Raw genomic sequence first — 25,285 nt, 5'->3', positions numbered from 1 at the left:
CACTGTGCACTACTCCTCATGTAGGATCTCTGTCCTAAATGTACTGTACATTGTGAATTAATGCTATAACTAGTACTCAAACAGTATTTTACACTTTATGTTCTGTGTGGGTACAAACTGTTGACATCTTTACTTAATATATGCTAAATTGATCTTCTGTATAAAGATGATTGAAAATGAGTCTTGATGTGAATGGAAGGGGAGAGGGAGAGGGAAAGGGGAGGTAAGTTATGGGGGGGGGGAGCCATTGTAATCCATAAGCTGTACTTTGGAAATTTATATTCATTAAATAAAAGAGAGATAATCACCATCACCTGTACATGTCAAGTGCAAATTGGAACATCATTGGTTTTACTCAAAATGTGAAAGTTAATAGTTGGAAGGGTTCTGACATTCTCAGATTTTCCAAGTTTCAGAGATGAGTACCAAAAAGGTCTATTTTCATTTGTATTTTAATTGGACAGGCCCCTACACATTGACAAAATCCAGGTCTTTATATATTTTTTCTCTTATATACCTACCTCTTATGAAAAACAAGTACAGATTACTTTTCTTTCTGAAAACTTTATTAAGTGAATAAACAAAAGCTCAGAAATATTATCACACTGCATATTCCAGTGATTTTTCTCATCTACAGTGATCTCAGGCTTTGGTTTTATGTACAGCTCTTGCTGTGTGATCACTGAAAATCACTAGATATAGAAATACAAACCAAAGCAAACAAAAAACTAAATCAGCTTTTTTAGATGTTACAATATCAGTCACACAACTCCGTATTTTATTCCTGTTCTTCTGCTCAGTGACATCTGTTTGTTAGGTATCAACCCTAGTAGAGTGCACTTTCCCTGCTTTATTGATGGAGAGCTGTGTTTTCCCTTGCAGCATTACCTGCTTCCCTGTCCCAGGCACCTGGTAGGGCAGGTGTGTTGAGATGGCCTGTGAACCACTCTTATTATCTATAAAAGTGCCATGGGCAGGAATTGCTTGGAACCTTGTTCCTGCTGTTAAAATTCTTTCTTCTGCTTTAGTATGTGCCACACCCAATGTCTGGTTTTAAGGTCTCCCTTAATCCTATCCGTTCCTCACTATTCTTCCCATATATTCACTTCTTCCTGAAATTTACTAGAAGGTTTCATTTGAATTGAGTCATAGATCTCCAAGGAATAATCAATCCAGTATTCTGTGATAGTTGCAGGAAAAATTTTTCATCGTAATAATAATTACCCTTGGGGTAGTCGCTGTGGCGTAGCAGGTGAGGTTGTCGCCTGCAGTGCCAGCAACCCATATGGGAACCGGTTCGTGTCCTGGCTGATTCACTTCTGATCTAGTTCTCTGCTATGGCCTGGAAAAGCAGTAGAAGATGGCCCAAGTCTTTGGGCCCCTGCACCCACATGGGAGACCAGGAAGCTGCTCCTAACACCTGGCTTCGGATCACACAGCTCCAGCCATTGCAGCTGTTTGTGGAGTGAATGATCAGATGGAAGAGCTCGCTCGCTCACTCTCTCTCTTTCTCTCTCTATATGTGTGTGTGTGTGTGTGTATCTGCCTCTCTGTAACTCTGCCTTTCAAATAAATAATTAAAAATAATAATAATTAACCTGGCTTTCTCAACTAATTAGCATGGAAAATGTTATGTACATGCAAAACTGCCTTGAGGAAATTTTTGTAAGTCAGTGCATTATTGCCTTATTTATAATGACCATCCCATGGAGAACTAAATAGAATAATTCAGTTGAGATTGAAGGAATGTAAACTAGTTCTAGAACTTTAGTTTTGTTATTCAGATACTAAGCCTCTTTAATTTGCAAAATAGCTCTAAAGAACCTGATACTGGTTGGCATTCATATTTTCAGGTCCTCTCAGTAACTAAGGACATAGTTAATATAGTCAGGAGGACAAACTATCTCCTCACATAGTACTATCAAGGTTTGTGGGCTTCATTATTGAGAAGCCAGGATTCATTTTCTGTTCTTAAATCTGAAAATACTTTTCCTTCAAATAGAGAGGACAACAGGAACTAAAGAGGACTTCCTCACTTTTTTCTCATCCATCATGTCATTGTATTGATATAAATTGTACATTTTTGAAATGTCTGAATTGTATTTCTTCTAGCAATATTTAAAACCTCGTTTTAATTCCAATTAATATTTAAAACATCAGCTCACATTAAAATGTAATATCCTGATATGCTATTTTGTAGACATAGACCAAAATATTTTTTCTTTAACTATTTTCTCTTTTCATAATACATATGGGAAAATCTGAGCATGAAGTACTCAATTTCAGTCCCTGGTTTTCAGGGATTCTTTTCTCATCTTGTTATATTTCACTCTCAAAGTGTAGCAATAAATGATAATGATGTATTTCATTCTTTTCCTAGGAAGCAATCCTGACAGTGTACTCCAGTCTCTGAGATTTTAATATCTTTAGTAAATATCTATTTTAAAATGGTTTTTTATACTGTGTATCTAACAATAGAGATAATTTGAAAAGACAGTAAATTAATGAAATCAGGAAAAGAATGATATTAAGTTAAAATTGCTTAACTAAAACATGCTTAAAATCATTTTTTAAAGATTTATTTATTCATTTGAAAAGCAGAGTTATAGAAACAGAGAGAGAGATCTTCCATCTGCTGAATCACTCTCCAAAAATCATCTTAAGGGTATGTTTTCTTTACTTCAAAGAGTAACAGAAAAGATCTTCTGTTACTGGTTCACTCTCCAGATGACTGCAGTGAAGCCAGGAGCCAGGAACTCCATATGTGGGTGGCAGTGCCCTGAATACTTGGAACATTTCACACTGCTTTCACAAGCACGTTAGCACGGAGCAGGAACAGAAGTGGAGCAGTCAGGATGCAAACTGAAACACCAGTTCGGGATGCCAGCGTTACAGGCTGTGGCCTAACACACTGTGCCACAACACTGGTCCCTAAAAAATAATTTTATGATACTTTACAAGCATGATTTTTAAAAATTGATACCCTCATGGACACAATTACAGTTTTGTAAATAATATTACACATTCAGAGGGTCACCTTGATAGAACTGAGAGCTTTGATGCAGTATAGTGAAAATGGTATCAGAATTTCTGATCTTATACATTGGAACTCAGTCTTACTCCATACTTCGTTATCTTCAGGCAGTGTAGTTCTTCAGGTTTTACTTTATTCTTTGCTGATGGTCTGCACACAGGTATGCCTTCAATGTTAGGTTGGAACTTAATACCTAGTGTGACAATATGGAAAGGCTGTGTCTTTATAGGATAATTTGGTGCTGAGATTCTGATGTCATGAATAGGATTAGTACCCTTAAGAGAAAACCTTAGTGAAAGCTGCTTGTCCCTCCCACCAAAGGAGGATACATAAAGTTCCTTCTGTGAGGTAGAGGATGAGCTGTCACAAAACACAGAACCAGCTGGTGCCTTTTTCTTATACTTCCCAGCCTCTAGAATTGAGAATTAGAAATTCTAAGGTAAGTGTCTGAAAGAAGATTAAGTATGCTAATATTTATTAAGCCATGGAGAACAACACAATTACTCCTATATTCTCAGGAAATTTGCACTTAATTTTTTATTTGAAAGAGTTAAAGAGAGAATAGGAGAGACAGAGATCTTCTATCCACTAGTTTACTCCCTAAATGTCCACAACATTCCATGCTAGGCCAGGCCAAAGCCAGGACTTAGGAGCCTCTTCTGTGTCTCCCATGTGAGTACAGGGACCCAAGGACTTGGGCCATCTTCTGCTGTTTTCCAGGTGCATTAGCAGGTAGCTGTATTGGAAGTGGAGCAGCTGGAACTCGAACCCATGTCCATATGGGACACTGTAGTTGCAGGCCACAGTTTAACATGCTGTGTCACTGCACCTGCCCTGGAAATTTACACTTTCAAGTATCAAATGTACTTCCCCACATTCAACATGACTTACAAATTAGTTTTTTTCTTTTCCTTTGAGTTTTGGGTTTTTTCCATATCAGTTTCAGAATCATCCTATTAACCCACCCCCCCACACACACATACTTATACTCACAATCATACATGTGCGTAGTTTGAATTGGAGTTGTGTTGGTTCTGTAAATTAGTTCAGTTTGGGGAGAATTGACATTTTAACAATGTTGAGTTTTCTCAGACATAAAGGTGGTATCTGCAACTTAGTGTGTATTCATTGACAGCATATTAAAATATAATTGACTTTGATATTAATCTAGTAACTGGTCATCTTAATACATTCTGTTTTTTGCTTTATTGCCCTTTACATGTTCCTAGAATTTTCTGTAAATTATTTTGGAAAAGATATTCAACAAATATTTTTTTCTCTCCTTTTATCTTCTGTTTCTGGTTTTAAAATTCTATATTTTTTATCCACTTAATTTTATACCTAGCTTGTTGGAAGCTATTTTATTAGTTCATGTTTTCCTCACAATTTTCTTGTGTTCCAGTTTGTGTATTTTCAGTCTGACCAAGTAGGTTCAGTGGTATTTTACTCTGTGGTGTAAAATCTACTGATTTAGTCTTTGAATGGCGATCTTAATCTGTATTAAATGTGTTCCACATCTAGCTTTTCTGTTGGATTCTTTGGATGCTTTCTTTATGTCTGCTTAAGGACTTAGTGGATCATGCATATTATCCATCTTTTGCAAAACAGAATTTTGACATATTAATTAAAATTATTTTAAATGCTGTATCATGTCCATGTCTGTTCCTGTTCTTGGTTGGTTTCTTCTCTTAGTTCTTTGCATGTCTTACAGTTTTACTATGGAAAGCAAAGCAGTAGAGAGATTGAGATAAATAACTTGATGTGAGTAGAATTGGTTTCCTTTCTCTGTGTTAAACCTTTATTTTTGGAAGTTGAATTGATCTACTCTAAAGTAAAAGTAGTTTTTTTTTGTTTTGTTTTGTTTTTTATTTCTTCTTCCTGTAACTACCTTCAAAACTCACAACTTGTACATTCTTATAGTATTACTTTGTGGTAAGAGGTGGGATCTGTTTTCGAGAGTCTTCTCCAGTATCCATTCAATCCCAGATGTAAGTCTTTCATTTTGCACTGTGCCTTAGCATGTCCCTCTACAATCATTTTCCTCTGCAGGTGAAATTTTGGTGTTAATCATTTTATTCTTTAGCTGGTGGTTAGGTTTAGGGCATAGAACGTATTCACTGTGTTTTGATTACTTTTGTCTTAGGCTGACACTGACTGAATCCCTGATCATGTGGGTGGGGCCTTCTCAATGATCCTGATGGAATTGCATCTCACTGATCCTGCCCTGTACCTGGATAAAGCTCTAAACCCAGCTTCTTTACTTTGTTTTCTAGTATGTCCTCCATGATACAGTCTGATTTCACCTGTTTGCCCAAAGCTTTACATTCTGTTTTACCTCCCCAAGTGTTTTAGATTTCTGTTTTATAAGAGGAATAGGGGACAAGTATTGAGGCAGGGCTTTATATTTTTTTCCACAGTTGACATAGTCCTTTACTTCAGGATTCTCAGGAAACCCCTGAAGAATATCTTGTAAGGAGGAATTAATTCTGGTTTTTTCCTGGGCCATTTCTGACTGTGATATCTTACTAGATCACACTATACTCTGCAATTAATTGAGCTTTGTTGGATGTTGAAATTTTACCAGGACCTGGCAACATCTATATCAGCTTGCCTCCTATCTCTCTGTTGGGGGATGGAGGTAGGGGAGAGTCTGTTTTGCATTGAACTTTGGATTGATTCTTTTCTTTGTAACTTCATCTCCTATTGGATTCAAGGGGAGTTGTAATTAGCTTGCTATATAACCGTTCCATGATTATTACATGCGTTAAAGCATTTACTTGTCAATTAACAATTAGCTAATTAATGTTTTATGTTTTTAAATTGAGAATCTGTTATTTGTCCAGAAATATCTTACTGTTTCTGTTGCTATCACAAGAGTGGAAGTAATGTTTTTCCATTCTCTATTTTCTAAGCTGAAACTAGAAGACCTCCTTTGCTGGTTTTTTACAATATTAAACAAATTGACACTAAAAACATAACAAAATAAGCATATGAACAAATTTTTCTACTTAACAAATCCTTCCACCCCAAGGTTATTTCTTTCTTCTTGTTTAGAGCTAAATATCATAAGACTTGACTATTCTCAATGTCTCCACTAATTGTAATACCCGCACACAAATCAATCCAAAGCAATCTGACATATGTTCAGTTTACCATCTGAAATAATTGTTATAATCACTATTGAACTCATGGCATGCTGTGAACATTATTCATTGGTATCATACTGGGACACTTAATAACATACAAAGAAGAGGAAGTTAGGCTGGGACCAGAGACAAGGGAGAAAAATAAGACCCCTAAAGAGGGCAGATGTCCTAATCTCTATTTTCTGTAATCCTTGCTTCAGTTCCCCATAGGTGTTGACGTGTCTGGGCAGGTGTCCAATCTCTGTTCCTCATAGGTGTTGGTATATCTGGGCAGGTGTCCTAATCTCGTTTTTCTGTAAACCCCTCTTCCAGTTCTCTGTTCATGTGGTCTCAGGTTCCTCATGGGTGGTTCTAAGTCAAGCAGGCCACAGTCAAACCTGCCAATGCTGTAGTAACTTCGGCTTGATGTTGATGAACCCATAAGAAACCTAGATTGGCTGCCCAGTCTTGGGATGTCGTTCCACTGGGCCTGTTGACATTAATAAATTGCTTCTGATCCTCCACTCATCTTCTGGTGCCTGTTTGAGCTAAGGGAACTTCCCTAATCCAGTTTTCTTTGACACAGACACTGTTAAATATTTCTTTTTGAAACTCTTTTTCCCTTAGCTTCATGAATCCATCCTTTATCATTGGCTGCTTATTCTGGGTCTCTTTGTCAAGATAATATTCTTCCTCCAAATAATTAACTGTTTGGATTTCTTGAAGGCTGGAATGAAAATCCTATTCAATTCATTGGTTCCTGTGGCTTCAACTCTCTACACCAAATGTGTGTATCCAACCCGGGCTTCTGCTCAGATGTGTCCTTTTAATTTGATACATTAGGGATTTTCAGCTGTAGTTCATGAAAATGTATTTTGTAGAAACTGCACCTGAATTTCAAATATTTGGATAAAATAGACTAATTTTTCATTTCATTTTCTAGGAACTTTTTTAATTACTTAAGCTTAAATATTTGAACTGACATCAAGTTCTTTTTTATTACCATTGGTGAGTTGGTTCTCATTGAGCTTGCTTTACAAACTAGAATCTTTGAACTTATTACTTAGTTCTCCCTTATAACTTCCACAAAACAGCAATATTCCATTTGTTTTACTTCTTAAATATCTTGGAATTTGTACTGTTCCTCATATAACTCTTTTTAAAGATTTATTTATTTTGAAAGATTTACAAAGAGAGAGGGAGAGAGAGAAGGAGAGGAAAATCAGAGACATTCCATCTCCTGGTTCACTTCCCATATGGCTGCAGTAGCCAGTGCTGGGCAAGGCCATTACCAGGAGCATCATCTGGATCTGCCATGTGGGTGACAGGGGCCCAAGCCCGTAGGCCATCTTCTGCTTTTCCCAGGGCATGAGCTGGTACCCATATGCGATGACAACATCACAAGCTACAGCCTTACCTGCTACTCCACAATGCAGGCCCCACCATGTAACTTTTGAGATTTGGATTATAACATAATACTTCTAATCACTTCCATCTTCAAATAAACCAACCATTAGTGTCTCAGAGAGTACTACCCTTCCTTTATTTGTAGAGTCTTAACCCATCTTCTTTGTTTTTATGTAATATGTCCTTCACTTTGGCCAAGTAATATTATTCTTCTTTGTAACTAACTTTTGTTACTTAAAAGCCATCTTTTATTGATCCATGGTCTAGCTTAAATTGTATTTTATTAGATATTTCTATGGAGAGAACATATAACCTGTTATTGAACTGTAAATTCGTGGTCATCTCCCTTATAGTAGTATAAGCTGTGAGATTGTTTAGAATCGTCCTTCAGAATCATTTAAGATGATGTTTGCAGTGGTAACCATAGAATCTAACCAATATATAGCATTTAATAAATGTGTATTAAATGAATTGTTACCACTTTTAATGTACACATAAACAACTCGTGTTGGTAAATAGTAATTTGGAATACAATGTAAATCTCCAAAAAAGTGATTCACTCTTCAGTATTCTTTGGTATTCTCTGTGCATGATTGACTTTAAAGTATTAAGGTGATTCTATTCGTATTGTCTAATGTCAGTTGGGATAAATATTGCCATGCCAGCTCATTTGTATTTTGTATATACTTGTTTTTTGTTTGTTTGGGGTTTTTTTAGATTTTTTTTATTCATTTATTTGACAGGTAGAGTTTACAGAGAGAGAGAGAGACAGAAAGATCTTCCTTCCATTGGTTCACTCTCCAAATGGCCGCAACGGCCAGAGCTACGCCGATCCGAAGCCAGGATCCAGGAGTTTCTTCCTGGTCTCCTATACAGGTGCAGGGGCCCAAACACTTGGGCCATCCTCCACTGCTATCCCAGGCCACAACAGAGAGCTGGACTGGAAGAGGAGCAACCAGGACTAGAACCCGGCGCCCATATGGGATGCCGGTGCTGCAGCCGGAGGATTGACCTAGTGCGCCATGGCGCCGGCCCTGTGCATACTTGTTTTTGTACTAACCCAGCATGTTTGATAAGTTGTAATAGAAATCATATGACCTACAAATCTAAGAATATTATCAGAAAACATTTCCAACTCCTATGTTAGTCTGTCAGTGCAATAAAATATGATTGGTATAGATGAATCTATTATAATTTATAGTAGCCATTAAAACGATGAAAACTCACCACTAAATTTAATTTGATACATTAGGAATTTTCAGCTGTAGTTCATGAAGATACATTTTATAGAAACTGCACATGAATTTCAAATATTTGGACAAAATAGACTAATATTTAATTTTCCAGGAACTTTTTGACAAAGTTTATAAAGAAGTAGATGCTATATTGGTACACATAACATTACAACTGGATATCAGGGAAGCAAGAGCCATCCCAGTGCACAACCATAGCACCAAACGTACACATTTTTGCTCTTATAATGCTTATAATGTTAGTATTTCTAACATTGGATAGGGGGAATAATTAGCCTGTTACCTGCATAACACCCATGAAATCATTTGGTCTGCCTTCCATGGTAACTACAGCAGGACACAAAATTCCATAAATCAATAGTCAGCTAAATTTTAAGTTAATAATTTTGTGTGCCCTGTGTATGATATTATAAATATCCCGATGGCCCTTGCCAGAAAAAAAAATTCCCCTGCCCCTGTTAGATGGTCAGAGTCCTTCAGTGCTTTTGAGGATGAAGTCTCCTTTCATTGCCAAGTTGGTCTTTCAAGCTACTTGGCAGCAGCTGTACTTTAAAGTGAAATGAACATTCTTCCCTGCAGAAGCATTCCTTCATTGTTAATAAGAACTTTTCAACCACAGAAACTAAAATTCTAAAGACTAAGAGCAAAGACATCAAGTAGCAGTGATGTCGAGCAGTTACTCTTTCATCCATTCTTACATTTTGGATCCATGCCTTCTACAAAGTGAGGCCTCAGTACCACGTTAGACCATTTATTTGAGGTATGTGGAATGGCCCACATGATGATGCCACCTTTCAGTCTCACATCAGCGTGCCATCTGAATTCATGTTGTTACTGTTCTATTAGGATGCAAATTCTGGGTGGTGCTGCATGTGCTAGAAACAGTGTATTTCATTATTATTTAGCTACCTGCTTCATTTACTTTGCCATACAGTGAGTTTCTTATTCCTAGGAAATTGTATATACAATCCCATGTCTGGGAATCAAAACTCATTAACTCCCCAGCTAGTGATGATTGGAGACCTGCAGTGAGGAGAGGCAAACATTTAGAATCTATTTTGATTCCAGTAAAGTTAATCAAGTTTTCATCAATTGTATTTGATGGTCACCTCAAGAAAGAGAGTAAATCAGTACTTTTGGATGTCAGATTGCTAAAAGAAGTGGCAACACCTGGCTCAGCTTTGAGTGGTAGTCCATGTCAATGGATCTGTGTTTAATGAGTCTATGCTCACTTTCCTGTCACCATGGTCACTGTTATCTGTGTATCTGTGTATCTATTGTATAGTAAGTGGGATGAGTGATGACAGGCTTGTTGAAGACATCTGCCCAAGTCATTCAGTCATCTTGCTTACTGTCTCTGCCTTGGTAGCTGCTATCTAGTGAGTGTTAATAATCAGTATAGGGGCTAGCGCTGTGGCATAGTGGGTAAAGCCGCTGCCTGCAGTGCTGGCATCCCATATGGGCACTGGTTTGGGTCCCGGCTACTCCATTTCCAATCTAGCTCTCTGCTATGGACTGGGAAAGCAGAAGATGACCCAGGTCCTTTGGACCCCTGCACCTGTATGGGAATCCTAGAAGAAGCTCCTGGCTTCAGATTGGTGCAGCTCCAGCTGCTGAGACCATCTGGGTAGAGAACCAGCAGTTGAAAGACCTCTCTCTCTGCTTCTTTCTCTCTATAATTCTGCCTTATAACTATAAATAAATATTAAAAAAAATAATCAGTATAGAGGTCACACATTATTGCCACTCTAATAAGCAAATCCAGTAGTAGATCTGACAGAATGCATCTTTGCCACATAGTCATCTGTATTAGGATCCAGTATCATGCAGAGAGCTTATTATCAAATGATATGTATTTAATTGCTCTAGATAATATATTCTTGCCTGAGAACCCCTAAGGCTTCTGGATTATTCTCTTGTCAAGGCCAGTTTTTTTCAACATGAATTTTTTGTACTCCTCGTACTGATTTTATAATCCAAGTTGTAGTTCTTATCCCTCAGTACATAATTGCTGCAGAATTGTATTTGGGTCCATTTTAATGCTGGCAGACCTCCTTATCGCTATGTAAATGGGTTGGAAAAGTACAAAATATGTGGCCTCTTGAATTAGACCATGCTTACCAGTCATCAACTTTCCTTAGCAACTGGTAAATATTCCAACTAGGAGTATTTTATTATAGGAAGCTATCCCAGCATGTGTTGGCTCACTGGATCTTGGCACACTGACTTATGAAAGCCTTGAACCTTGGTAGAGTTTATCTCTCATTCTCCTTTGAATTTTAAAAAGATTTACAATGCTTTGTTCAGGTATTACTCATCTGGTGTAACTCACATGGTGGCAAGTAACTGTGTAGTGATATGTTGTTCTTTACAATATCCAGAAATGAAGGTTTGGGTCTCCCCATAAGATAAAAGAATGACCAGCTGCGATCCCTACTGAGGCCAATGGAACATGAAATAGGCAGTGAAAGCAGGTAGTTACAAATACTACTGTGAAGTGACCAGTTGTAGCAATGACAGCTGTAGTTATTATGACCCTTAATTCTGTTAGGAATGTTTATATGTATTTTTGTGTGTCTTAAATACTGTCCTCTCATCATCTTATCATGTAGCCTAATTTTACCTCATAGTCTTTAAGTAATTTTAGTTTTAAATCCTATAATTAGAAGCTATTGGAAATCAGAGAGAAGAGTGTCCATGACCCAGGGACTGTGCATCCTGTTCTAGATTTTAATTCCAATTGACAACTTAGCTAGGCTGCTAAACTGAGCTGTTTGGTCAAACAATGCTGTTGATGTTGCTGTGGAAGTATTTTGTAGATGTGATTAACATCTACCATCAGGTTAGTAAGTAAAGGAAATTATACTTGCTGATACAAATTCCTCTCTTTAGAACCCAGAAAAATGTAATAACTGAATACAGACAAGAAAATATAAAATTAAATGAGTATTGTGCATATCTTAAAGCTCACTGATAAATAAAATTTGGGTATAACTAGAAAGTTTATGGGCTCTACTCTTAAGAATGAACTTGTCATTTCAGCACAAATTCAGCACAAATGAACTTGTCATTCTTAAGAATAATGAAATTTTTATACTCTGTACCATGTAAATATAATTCTGTAATGTTGCATTCTAGACAAGTGCTAGACCAGTGCTTGTCAAACTGTCTGCGGTGATGGACAGTGTTGATATTTTGTAAAATAAAAGATATCTATTAGAAAATAAAATTTACAAAGGACATACTAAGTGTAAGCCTACTTTTTCATTTTAAATTTGATGCCACAAAAAATGGCATGTTTCCTTACATCTGGTTATGGCCCCTACAGAGTGATTACTGTGTTTTATTTCATAACATTTGCAACCTTTATTTTTTATTGTTGTCTTTGAATATATAATTAGCACTTCTGAATATTTGAATGCTTGCACTGGTCATTTTTGCATGGCTTTTTTTTGAAAAGTAACCAGCACCCTCGAATGTTTGTGTTTACTGCAGAAATCTTCATGTATACAGTTTGGGGCCAGTCTAATCATTCACCATTTCAAGATAACTTTTTTATTCATTTCTGAATTCCTATGTGACTGTAAATTTACTTCTGAATTTAAAAGTTGACATATTTGGTTTAATTCTGGTTATTTGTAATTTACATTTCCTGGAAAATTCCTTTTTTAAAGTAAGTTTATTGGACTATTTTTTGACAATTTTCCTTTTATCTGCTGTTATATTGGCATCATTTGTAACAAATTATTCATCTCACATTATTGACAGTATATTGTATTTCATTTCATAATATTTGTAACCACATGCATTTTTTTGTCTTTTACTTTATACCTGTATATCTCAGTTGGAGCAATTATTTGCGTTGTGAAACTGAGGGCATCTTGGTTGGCTTTTACATTGTGAAGCTATCAGCTTCCTCAAAATTCTGTAAGTTGTCCTGGCAGTCTTCAAATACACAGTTTCTCAAAGCCAACTTAGGCCAGTGTAATCATTCACCATGTCCAGGTAATATGTTTTGTACCTTTTATGAATTTATGTGGGACTCTAAATTTACCTTTTTAAAAAAGACATTTATTTATTTGAAAGTCTGAAAAAGAGACAGAAAGATTTTCCATCCAGTGGTTCACTCACCAAATGGCTGCAATGGCCTGGGCTGGGCCAGTTCTAAGCCAAGAGTCAAGAGCTTCTTCCAGTCTTTCAAATGGATTCGGGACCCAAGCACTTTAGTCATCCTCCACTGCTTTTATGGCATATTAATAAAGAGCTGTGTTCAGGGGATGGAGTACTTGAACTATCCTCCAGTGCTTTCAGAGGCACATTAATAGGGAGCTGGATTGGATATGGAGCAGCAGGGTCTTGAAACATGCACTCGTTTGGGATCCCAGCTTCTCAGTCACAGTTTTACCAACCATGCCACAACACCAGTCCCTAAATTTACATTTAATTTTGATGGTTAAAGTAGTTGAAGGTTGATAAGTGGTATGATCTGTAATTTAAGATTTCCTCAGTTTTTGTTTTTTTTTTTAATTTACATTTTTAATGTGTTGTAATCTGTTTTTCACCCACTTTCCTTGTGTCTGTCTGTCTGGCCTATTATCTCCCCCACTAAGTTGCTCATTTCTATTCCAATTACCACAGTATCTTTTGTTTCAAAAACAACCATTTTTTTGTAAAAAAAAAATTTCATCTTGTCTTTGAGATTATGATTACCTGTACGTGTGTCTTTTTTAATATCGTGGTCTAATTAAGCTAATCCTACCATGGTAAACCTGTGGCCAAATGGATTGAGTTTTCACTTTGAGGTCAAGAACTCCTGCAACTTTAAATTGTGCTGACAATCACCGTGTACATATATTTTCAGACACCGTAGACCTGTCCAATCATTCACACATTCCATGTAACATTTTTAACTTACCTGAATTAATTCACCTGAATTATTATTAGACTACATTTTTAACCATCAGTTTATAAAATTTCATTGTAAAAGTTCCAGATACTCGCTTAAGGTTTTTCTGCTAACTGGTTTGCTCTTTGATTTATACTTCATAGAATTTTTTCATTCGTCTTCCTTTATAAGGTAATTGTAGTGGTATAGTTTCTAACAAATTTCTTTATATCTACTTGTTGCCTTACTATTGCTTTATGATTATTCATTTTTTATCACAACATATTTGATTTGATAACATCTGCATCCTAAATTTTTTGTGTATGAGTTTATAACTGTCACCTGCATGTATCTTCAGTACCCTAGTCTATGCAGATCCTACCACTGTGGAAGTTTCAATAGAATGGTTCTAGATACAGACATCTATCCTTTTAAATTATTGTGATAAGTCATAGATCATTAGTTTACCTTCCCTGGATTTTTTTTTTCTTTTTTCAGTGTATTTCTAGTGCCCTACTTTTCAGTAATTTCTCTTATATCTTCTTTTCATACAAGTACTGCTCCATCCAAATTACTCATCTCTTGTCATATTTAATTACTAATTTATTTGCTTTTAAAACATGTCCTTGATTTCATAATTTATCTTTGATTTATGTTTCTTGGAAAATATTTTGTTTTACATTTTTAATGTAATTGTAATTAACTGGTTTTCAGCACCTTGTCTGACACTGGCTTGTCACTCCACTGTTGCTTTTAATAAATCACTTATTTTTTCAGTAACCACAGTATATATTTCATAGTATTTGTATCTCCTTATTGTTTTGTTTGTGTGCCTTCCACCTTTGTGTATCATCACTATCTAGTGTAAGCTAATCCTGGCACTTCGAAGATATTCATTTATTCTTCTAGTAATCACAACACATCCTATTTTATAACATGTGAATCACTTTTTATTTTGGTTTTGTCTTTGAATCTATTAATATAACCCTTGTATATCACTAACATTCTAGTAAGCCAGTGGTGATATTATGAACCTTTGGCAGTCTTGCTTTGCATTTTCATTGTGAGATCATCAGGTTGCTCAAATTTTTATAAGTTCTCCTGGTAAGTTTCTTGTATACGGTTTTTCAGAGTGTTGTTAGGCCAGGGTATTCATTCTCCCTTTCCAGGTAATATGTTTTTACCTTTCCTGAATTTTTATCATTAGTGTAGGAAATTTTCTATCATTTATTTCTAGATACTTACTGCTATTTCCTGTAATGTGTAAAATGGAATGATTTTTTCATGCTCTAAGAAAATTCATTGTTAAAAAATAATTTTAAACTTAATTGTAATGGTCACTTTTTCGCCAATTACCTTTATATCTTCTTGTTACTCTATTACTCCTATCAAGTTCGTGTTACTTACAGTATTAGCAATATATTTTATATCATGAACATCCCTTTTTGTTTTTGGTTTTACATTTGAGTTTACTGGTTTAAGTGAGTGCTAGTACTGTGAACCTGTGGCCATCTTCCTTGATTTTTTATTTTTCAGTGTGATGTCATCAGGTCACTCAAAATTCTGTAATTTGTGCTAGCCACACTCATGTATACTGTGTCTCTGTTCTGTCCAAGGTAAATTTTATCTTTTACACTTTCAAAGTCACACATTTTTAAACTTTCTTGATTTTATTTATTTTTTTATTATTTACTTGAAATGCAGTTAGAGGCGGAGGCGGGGGCAGGGAGAGGGAGAGAGGGAGAGAGAGAGAGAGAGAGGTCTTCCATCCACTGGTTCACTCTCTAAATGGCTACAATGTCCAGATCTGACCAATCCAAAGCCAGGATCCAGGAACTTCCCCTGGGTTTCCCACACGGGTGCGGGACCCCAAGGACTTAGGCATCTTCTGTTTGCTTTCCCAGGCCATAGCAGCTAATTGGATCAGAAGTGGAGCAGCCAGGACTGCAACCAGTGCCCATATGGAATGCCAGCACTGCAGGCAGCAGCTTCCTTCACTACGCCACAGTCCCAGCTCCACTTGTTTTGATTTTTAGGCTCCAAAAGTATCATTCACTGAAATTTTCCAAACTGTAGCTCTACATATACTTTCTCGTAAAATTATTCTAGTGTATATAATAATCTTGCTTTAAATTCATTGAGGTTTTTTTTTCTTTTACTGAAAATTTAGATATAATTATTTTTCACCAGATTCTCTATTTTTATACAATTTACTGAATGCAAATTAACCTTTGATTTTATAAATTTCTAAAATACAGCCTTTGGTGTTAGGATTATTTCTTTAATAGTTTCTTTTTTTTGGTAAAGATTTATTTATTTTTATTTGAAAGAGTAACAGAGAGGGAAAGAGAGATCTTCAGCTGCTGGTTAACTCTGCTGTTAGCTGCAATGGCCAGGGCTGGCCAGGAGCCAGGAGCTTTATCCAGATCTACCATGTGGGTAACAGGGGCCCAAACACTTGGACCATCATCTGCTTTTCCTAGATCCTAAGCAGGGAGCTGGATTGGAAGTGGAGCAGCCAAGACATGAACCACTGCCCATATGATATGCCAGCATTGCAGGTGGCAGCTTTATCTGCTCTACCACAAAGCCAGCCCCTAAGATTACTTTCTAAAGTGTCTTGGTTTTTGCTTGTTTCAAGATATTGGGGAATTTTTTTCAGCTTTCCTTTCAAAAGTAATGGAATATTTTTTTCCCAGCAAATTCTCTTATATCTGTTTGTCACTCTGTTATCATCATACCAAATTAATATGTTTTGTTCACAATAAGCACTTAATATGAACATCCTATTTTTTGTTTTGAGAGATATTTGCCCATGTAAACAATACTATAGGAACACTGTTTTCATTGAATAGTTGAAGGAGGTTTCCCAGGGTCATACAGTTGTATTCATACCAACAACATGTCTGCTGTTATCCTTCTAATTGATCCTCTATAAATATTATTGTATCTTGTTCTTCTCCATTGCTTTTCAGACTTTAACTTTGTTTCTGTGAGTTTATGTAGTTTAATTATGATCTGTCTTGGCATAATTTTTTTTTCTATCCTATGCTTAGAGTGCAGTGAGCTCTTTGAGTCTGTGAATTTACAGTTTTCATCAGATTTTAGAAATTGGTTCATAATTTCCCCAGGCACCCACTTGGCCTTCTTAGAGACACTAAACATAAAGGACTATTGCTCCTTCCAGCCTTTCCAGTCTTGTCTTCTCCCCAAATTTTTTTTTGGTTTATATTGTTGTGTTTTTATGTTCACTCATCTTTTCTGAAATGTCTCATCTACACAACTGCTATTCCAGAAATTACTCATTTCGGACATTGTGGCTTTTATATCTTGAAGTTGGTCTTGTGTCATTCTGCTTATTAGCTCTGTGTATACTTGTATTTGTAATTGGCTTGCACATCTAAGAACTGTTGCAAACTCTTCATTAGTGCCGTTCTCTGCCTCTTCTGTATATAAAAGATATCTCTAGCCTTTTTCCTTGGTCCCTGAGATTCTCTACCCTTGAGATTTTTCTGAGCAATATCAGTGTCTTTCTCAGTTATGAGTCCCTTGCATCTCACTTGGTTTGATGCTAACACATGAGATGACTCCAAGGTACGGAGTCAGCTCACCAGAAAATCCATCTAGCTGTTTGTGCCCCTTCATACAGGAGTTTCTGCATTTTCAGGCTCTTAGATTGACAGCAAGTAGATGTCAAATGTGAAAATGTAGTAGCCTGTGAAGGCCATGGGTTTACAGATGTGACTATATGTAACATTATGCATTTATATTCAACTAAATGTATGTTCATGCTGATGTCTTCATTTCTGATCCGGTAATATATTTATCTATCTGGGTGCTTCCCTTGCTTATCTAAAGTCCCCTCTGACAGTGACAAATCTGTCTCCCTCAACTTACTTGTTCCACCTTAGGACACACCACATAGACAGATGAATATTGTGAAGCCACATGTGTGGTGGGAAATTACTTCTTGAACAAGAACACAGTGCTGTTGCCTTAGTTTGCCAGACTTCACTCACTTTCACAATTAAATCAGCACCATTTTTACACCTTCAATGAGGTTTTTTTGTACATTCACAATATAGTGTAGCTGCTTTCATTACATTCTGTATGTAATTCCTGAATTCCCTGCCATTCCTACATTTAATTTATAGACTTTATAATTTCCTGTAGATAAACTCAGTGTCATAAATCCACATTATATTATCCTGGAGAATAGTTTCACATCCTAAGTATCCTCTATGCTTCGCATATTTACATCTTTTCCCTATACCACACCAATACCATCCTGTGTCCCATTTCCATTATTTTAAGTTTTCAAATAGAAATATGCATTTAATGTACCACCCAGATTTCTGAGTAGAGTTGTGTTATATGGGTGTTCCACAGTGAACCCAGGATGCAGGAATTCCATTTGGGTCTCCCATGTTGGTGGTAGAAACCCAACTACTTGGGCCATTATTTACTGCCTTGCAGGCGCATTGCTAGAAGTTGTATTGGAAGTGTGGAATAGCCAGGACACAAACTAAGCACTGATAAGAGATGTGGTTAATGTTATGTCTAAATCACAACTTAATATGCCTCACTAAAACATTCATGCTTCCCATGTCCAGTGGATTGCTCTGGTTCTTGCCTAGGCCCTGTGCCTCCCCACAGAGAAGTCCAGACTTCTTCACAAGGTAGCTTTCCACTAAGAGAAACTCCATTAGGCAAATGCTTTTCAAATTATGTAGGTGTCATATTTACTGATATCCCGTGGACTAAAGTAAGTGAAATGACAAAGTCAAGGGTTATTGTGGTAAAGACAGTATGAAGACTTGGATATTGGGAGATGTGTCATTTGGAGCAATTACTGGAAAGGTGTACAGTAAATACATATTATATTTTTATATTTTTCCTATATAAACATGAGGAAAAAATTCTGGTTGTGAGATTTATTTTTTATGAAATTTCAGGTATAAAAAGACAAAAGATGTTGTAGTGAAAAATATTAATATGGAGTCCTATGTGATATAGCTATATTAATAGGAAAATAATACCACCAAAGAATATTTAGTGTAGATTTTAATGACAGCATGATAATTCTTTCTGTTACACAGATATTTATTGGAATAATTTAGACTTACATTTGTGAAATTTTTTGGCAATAACAATTTTTTACAAAACAAGTAGCAAATAACTGTTTCACTAACTTAATAAGTTGTGTTTAATCTCTACCAGTTAATAGAATTGCGAATGGTATTTCAAGAACTGTTTCGCCCCTTCTGATGGGGTAAGCACTAATTCCCCACAGGGAGTCTGATTGTTTCTGTTTTTACAGCTAATTTGTCCATTATTCTGCATTCATTTCTGTCATGTTCTTGCTTAGCACAGTGGAACCTGGGAGATGAAGCCAGACCAGTTTTCTCATGACCCACTCCGTTCACCTTCTCTTCCAGTTATACTTCTAGAGATCACTACATGATCTAAGAACAAAGAAAATGAATATGTCTCTAGTAAGTTGTTCGTTTATTTCTTGGATTGTTGTACATTGAATTTTAGAGGCTTTATATGGGTTTGTGAAATAAAATGGAATAGTAAAAGTAATCATAATTCTACATCAGAATATAGATAAACAAGGTAGATTCCATCATTATAAGCCATTAGAGCTGTCTAAGGCAAATGTATATCGGTCTCTGTCTTTCTGATGTCTTAACAAAACACATATTTGTTACATGATTCAGATTAGAATCTAGAATTTGCTAAATTTTTGTGGGATATAAAGTCTGAAACAGGTTTTATTGGAACTAAAGATGATGTAGTAGATTATGGTTTAGTGCCAACCTGAAAATAAACACTCACTATTTTGCAGCAGTAAGAGTTATGCAGTGCTAAAACAAATTTGTAAGGTTTTTTCTGTTTTTAATGATTTGTTTATTTATTTGAAAGTTACAGAAACAGGGAAAGACAGAGAGATTGATTTTTTTAGTATTTATTTATTTATTTGAAATTCAGAATTACGCAGAGAGAAAAGGAGAGGCAGAAAGAGAGAGAGAGAAACAGAGAGATCTTCCATCCACTGGTTCACTCCCCAATTGGCCACAACGGCTGAATCTGTGCCAATCCAAAACCAGGAGCCAGGAGCTTCCTCCGAATTTCTCATGCAGGTGCAGGGGCCCAAGGACTTATGGCATCTTCCACTGCTTTCCCAGGCCATAGCAGAGAGCTAGGCTGGAAGTGGAGCAGCCTGGACTCAAACCGGCTCCCACATGGAATGCCAGCACTGTAGGCAGCCCCTTTATCCACTATGCCACAATGCTGGCCCCAGAGAGATGGATTTTGTTTGCTTCACTCTACAGATGATTGCTATGGCTAAGAAGATTGCTATGGCTAGGGCTGGGCCAAGATGAAGACAGGAATTTTACACATCTCCCACATGAGTATCAGTGGCCCAAGCACCTGGGACATTTTCTGCTGCTTTTCCCAGGCCCTTAGCAGGGAGTGGAATTGGAAGTGGAGCAGGCAGGACATGAACCTGTGTCCATATGAGATCCCAGCATTAAAGGCAATGGCTTTACTCATTACACCACAACACCAGGCCCAGCAAGTTTCTTATTTTATTTTATTCCTTTGGAATTTCTGCAGTAGTGTGGTTCTTAGTAGCTTCTGGGTGGTTTTACTGGGTTCATAAATTGGACCAAGAATATGAGGAGGACAGAATCTATGGCAGTTTCTTTTATTTTTTTAAGAAAGGTTTTATTTAATAAATATAAAATTTCATAGGTACAGCTTTAGGAATTTAGAAGTTCTTCCTTCCATACCCTCCCCCCAATCCCACTCCCGTCCCACCTCCTACTCCCTCTCCCATCCCATTCTCCATTAAGATTTATTTTTAATAATCATTATATACAAAAGACCAAATGTATAGTAAGTAAAGATTTCAACAGTTTGCACCCACACAGACATACAAAGTATAAAATAGTGTTTGAAGACAAGTTTTACCATTAATTCTCATAGTACAACTTATTAAGGACAGAGGTCCTACATGGGGAGCAAGTGTACAGTGACTCCTGTTGTTGATTTCATAGTTGACACTCTTTTTTTTTTTTCTCAAAGATTTATTTTACTATTTGAAAGACAGAGTTACAGAGAGAGAGAGAGACAGAGAGAGGTCTTCCATCCTCAGGTTCACTCCCCAGATGGCCGCAATGGCCGGAGCTACACCAATCCAAAGCCAGGAGCTTCTTCCAGGTCTCTCATGTGGGTATAGGGGCCCAAGGACTTGGGCCATCTTCTGCTATCCCAGGCCATAGCAGAGAGCTGGATCAGAAGAAGAGTACACGGGACTAGAACCAGGCACCCATATGGGATGCTGCCACTTCAGGCCAGGGCTTTAATCTGCTGCTGGCTTTAACCACAGTGCCAGCCCCAACAATTGACACTCTTATTTATGATGTCAGTGATCACCCGAGGCTCTTGTCTTGAGCTGCCAGGGGTATGGGAAGCCTTTTTTGATTCCACAAACTCTGCCAAGTATTTAGACAGGGCCATTAACAAAGTAGAAATTCTCTTCTCCCTTCAGAGATAGGTATGCCCTTCTTTGATGGCCTGTTTTCACTAGGATCTCACTCACAGAGATCCTTCATGTAAGTCATTTTTTGCCACAGTGTCTTTGCTTCCCATGCCTGAAATGCTCTTATGGGCTTCTTAGCCAGATCCAGATGCCTTAAGGGCTGATTCTGAGGCCAGACTGCTATTAAGTGCCTTTGTCATTCTATGAGTTGGCTGTGGGGCCTGCTTCCCATGTTGGATCCTTCTGTCCTTTTTAGTTCTATCTATTGTTATTAGCAAACAGTTGATCTTATTTATGTGATCCCTTTGACTTTTACTCCTATCAGTATGATCTGTTACTTAAAATGATCACTTTAACTAGTAAGATGGCATCAGCTTAATGGGATTTTTAGTCCTGTGGCAAGTTTTTAGCTTTACCCTTAAGGGTAAGTCTGTGAGAACGTGTGTATGGCAGGTTCTTGAAAACTCTCCAAACAATTCTCACTGCCAGTCTGTAGATACAGGTTGTGCTGCAGACATTCAAAGTTACAGTCTTAGACAAATGATTCCATTTTTCATTTTTACTTCAGCTTCACGAGTTAATGTTAATTCTGTTATTCATCTGCCAATAACAAAGTGTGATCAAGGCCACTGAGTATTCTCTAACCTTTGCTTTATTTGCATTTTTGGCTATTTTAAAAAGTTACTGATTTTAGAGGTACAAGGACGCATGAAAAGAGACTAAATGAGAAAAAGGGTGGAGCTCTTACCCACTGATTGATCCTCAAATATATTTAGCAGACAAGGGTAAAGCCAAGAAACAAGAATGTAGTCCTAGCTTCCCACATGAGTGGCAGAAACCCAATTGCTTGGATCATCTGTACTGTCTTCCAACATGGCTGGAATGAAGAGCCAGAGATGGTGATCTAACTGAGGCACACTGATGTAGGATTAGGATATCCTGACTGACATGATAAATACTAGGCTAAATGCCTACCTTTCTTTTAATTTTTTCTTCACCATATTTGAAACAACTGTACATGATTGTCTCCTGAAAATGCTGTTGCTCTCCCTAACTTACCTATGATTTCTTGTCTTTCTCCTTGAATTCTACATTCTTCCATTCTTCTCCTTAATATCACTTATCCAGTATTCCATATGCTTTCTGATTCAACCCAGATTGCAATTTTTGACAAATCTGGCCCTCTGTGGTCTGACACTCTTGTGTCTTTCAGTTCTGGCCTGTTCTACAGCATTTAGACCACAGTTTCTACTTCCCATTCAATGCTTCTTTATGCCCCTGCAAATGTCTTCTCAAGCTCAATAAGTCTAAAATAAAAACCACAACTTTTATTCTTCCCTTATGCTTGGATAAAGTTACATTACCAAAATGAGATGATTTCCTTTAGTCCTCCTCATTCATCTCTTAATTTCATCTAGTATCAAATCTTGGCCAGCACCGCGGCTCACTAGGCTAATCCTCCGTCTTGCGGTGCCGGCACACCAGGTTCTAGTCCCAGTTGGGGCGCCGGATTCTGTCCCGGTTGCCCCTCTTCCAGGCCAGCTCTCTGCTGTGGCCAGGGAGTGCAGTGGAGGATGGCCCGAGTGCTTGGGCCCTGCACCCCATGGGAGACCAGGATAAGTACCTGGCTCCTGCCATCGGATCAGCGCGGTGCGCCGGCGGCAGCGCACCAGCCGTGGCGGCCATTGGAGGGTGAACCAACGGCAAAGGAAGACCTTTCTCTGTCTCTCTCTCTCACTGTCCACTCTGCCTGTCAAAAAATAAAATAAAATAAAATAAAATGAAATGAAACAAATCGTGATACTTTGTTTCCTTATTTTTGTCTTTATCCTAATACCTACATGCAGTGTGTAAAAAGAGAATCTATTGTTCATTTAAAGTACAGATCCTTTTTATGTTAAAAATGTCACTCCTTTCAAAAATTTGAAATAGTGTATTAACTTTGATCCCTCCTGGGATGTGGTGGCACATAACAGCCAGTAGGAGAAATCATTTAGATATACATAAAGTAAAAGACAACTTGAACAATTTTTACCTGTCTTAAGCATTTGGCAGAAAAAGCTAAAGTTGTCACTTGGGATGCCCACATGCTGTATCAAAGTGCCTGGTTTCATTTCTTCACATTGTGCTTGTCATCCATCTTCCTGCTAATGTGAATCCTGAGACGTAGCAGATGATGGCTAACGTTCTTCAATCCATGGCACTCACATGGGGCACCTAATTGAGTTTCAAGCTCCTGACTTTGACCTGGCCCAGCTCTGGCCGAAGTGGGAATTTGGGGAATAAAATACAATTTGAAAAATCTCTATCTCTTTCTCTGTCCTCTCTATCCATTTCTCTGCCTTTGTAATAAAATGAAAATAAATCTCTAACAACTTTGAAATATGTTCCACTTGCCTTATCTGAATCCATTTGGAGGGTGTGGGTTTGAGTCCTGACTTTGCTTCCATTTCCTGATTCCTGCAAGTGCATGTTCTAGGAGACAGCAGGTGATTGCTCAAGTGCATGGGTCCCTGACACCCATATGGGGGACCCATATTGAATTTTAGGAGGCTAGATTCAGCCTGAATCAACCCTGGCCAATTTGAGCCATGAGTAAGTTCTGTCTCTGTGTCTCTGTCCTTCTCTGTTACTCTCTCTGTCTCTCTTCTGGGTCTATCAAATAAAAGTAAATAATTTATACCTTCTGCCAATGTATATGTATATGATTCTATGTGTAGCTTATACTAAAAAGAAATAGTATGTTTTTACCCAAAGGCAACTTAAGTTTTCAGTCCTTTAATTGCTGTATTATGTTATTTTGTATAGTCACTTAAATGAGTAACGACAAAGATACATTCATCAATCATAGCAGTGATTGTTGATGAGGACTCTGGTTAATAGATGTTTGAAAGAGGTATAATAAACATAACACTGGACTATTTTAAAATATTTATTTATTTTAAAGGCAGAGTTTACAGAGAGAGACAGGGATAGATATCTTCCATCCACTGGTTTATTCCTCAGATGGCCACATTGGCCAAAGCTGGGACAGACTGAAGCTTGGAGCTTCTTCTGTGTCTCCCAATGGGTATAGGGGCCCAACAACTTGGGCCATCTTCCACTGCTTTCCCAGGCATGCTAGCAAGGAACTGCATCAGAAGTAGAACAGCTAGGTCTCGAACCAGTATGCATATGGATTGCTGGCATCACAGGCAGGGGTTTTACCCACTCTGCCACAATGCCAACCCCAGCATTGGACGTTTTGATGTGTGTATTTCTGTGTCATTAAGCAGATTTGTGTTACTTTGCACCTATCACTACCACCCATCTAGAGAGTTCCTTACTGTCCCTCAGGTGCAGCTTTCTGTGCATCAAATGCAAAATTCCTATCCTCTACCCTAAACCCTGCCAGGCACTGCTCCACTTTCTATCTCTGTGTATTTCTTTACTCTAGCAACTTCATGTAAGTGGAACCACAATATATGTGCCTTTTGGTTATTGGCTTATTTTGTGGAACATTGTGTCTTCAAGATTCATTCATGGTTAGGTATTCATCACTGTTTTTCTTTTTAAAATTTAATAATACCCCCATTGAATGGTGATATGATTTCAGTATCACTGATTGTGGATAATTCCCATTTTGAAATATTATGAGAATGTAAAGTTAATCTAACCATGGTGTTCAGAGGTGGGGTTTAAGGGAGGTGAGTAGGTTTGGGTGAGGCTATCTAGGTGATTCCCTCAGAAATGGCTGAATAGCGGTGGCTTTAAAAGAAACCAGAGAGACCAAAGAAACACTTACATGGTGCTTGTCTCATGCCACGTCATGAACTGTGGTACCTCTGGACTTTGCCATGACAGGGCTATCACCAGATGTAGCCTGTCAGTACTGTATTTCCATATTGGATGCATTACTTAAAAAATGACAGCAGTAGTGTTTCAGTGTTTGTTTCCCCAGCCTTGCCAGCGTTTGTTTTTATTTTTTTCATAAAGGACACTGCAGTGAATGTAAATGGTATTCCATTGTGGTTGTCACACTTCTTTTCA

General features: G+C 37.4%; 1 protein-coding gene across 17 annotated transcripts in view; it reads left to right on the top strand.

Annotated features, from left to right (window-relative positions):
• The window catches only part of LOC100338099 (zinc finger protein 717), a 52,119-nt gene that overhangs the window by 11,550 nt on the left and 15,284 nt on the right, over nt 1-25,285 (top strand). For 6 of the 17 annotated variants that reach the window (XM_017337596.3, XM_070059558.1, XM_051834392.2 and 3 more), the window contains exon 2: nt 19,078-19,199. The exons of 2 other annotated variants lie outside the window; for them this stretch is intronic. In XM_017337596.3, coding sequence (XP_017193085.1) covers nt 19,185-19,199 — 15 coding nt within the window. In that variant the 5' untranslated portion in view covers nt 19,078-19,184. Of the gene's footprint in view, nt 1-19,072; nt 19,200-25,285 lie in introns of all 17 variants that reach the window. 9 more of the 17 variants (XM_017337597.3, XM_070059559.1, XM_051834395.2 and 6 more) reach the window with 2 other exon arrangements.

Source organism: Oryctolagus cuniculus, chromosome 16, assembly GCF_964237555.1.
Source record: "Oryctolagus cuniculus chromosome 16, mOryCun1.1, whole genome shotgun sequence".
Lineage (NCBI taxonomy): Eukaryota > Metazoa > Chordata > Mammalia > Lagomorpha > Leporidae > Oryctolagus > Oryctolagus cuniculus.
Note: the sequence above shows the minus strand (reverse complement) of the source record. Positions and strands in the feature narration are given on the sequence as shown.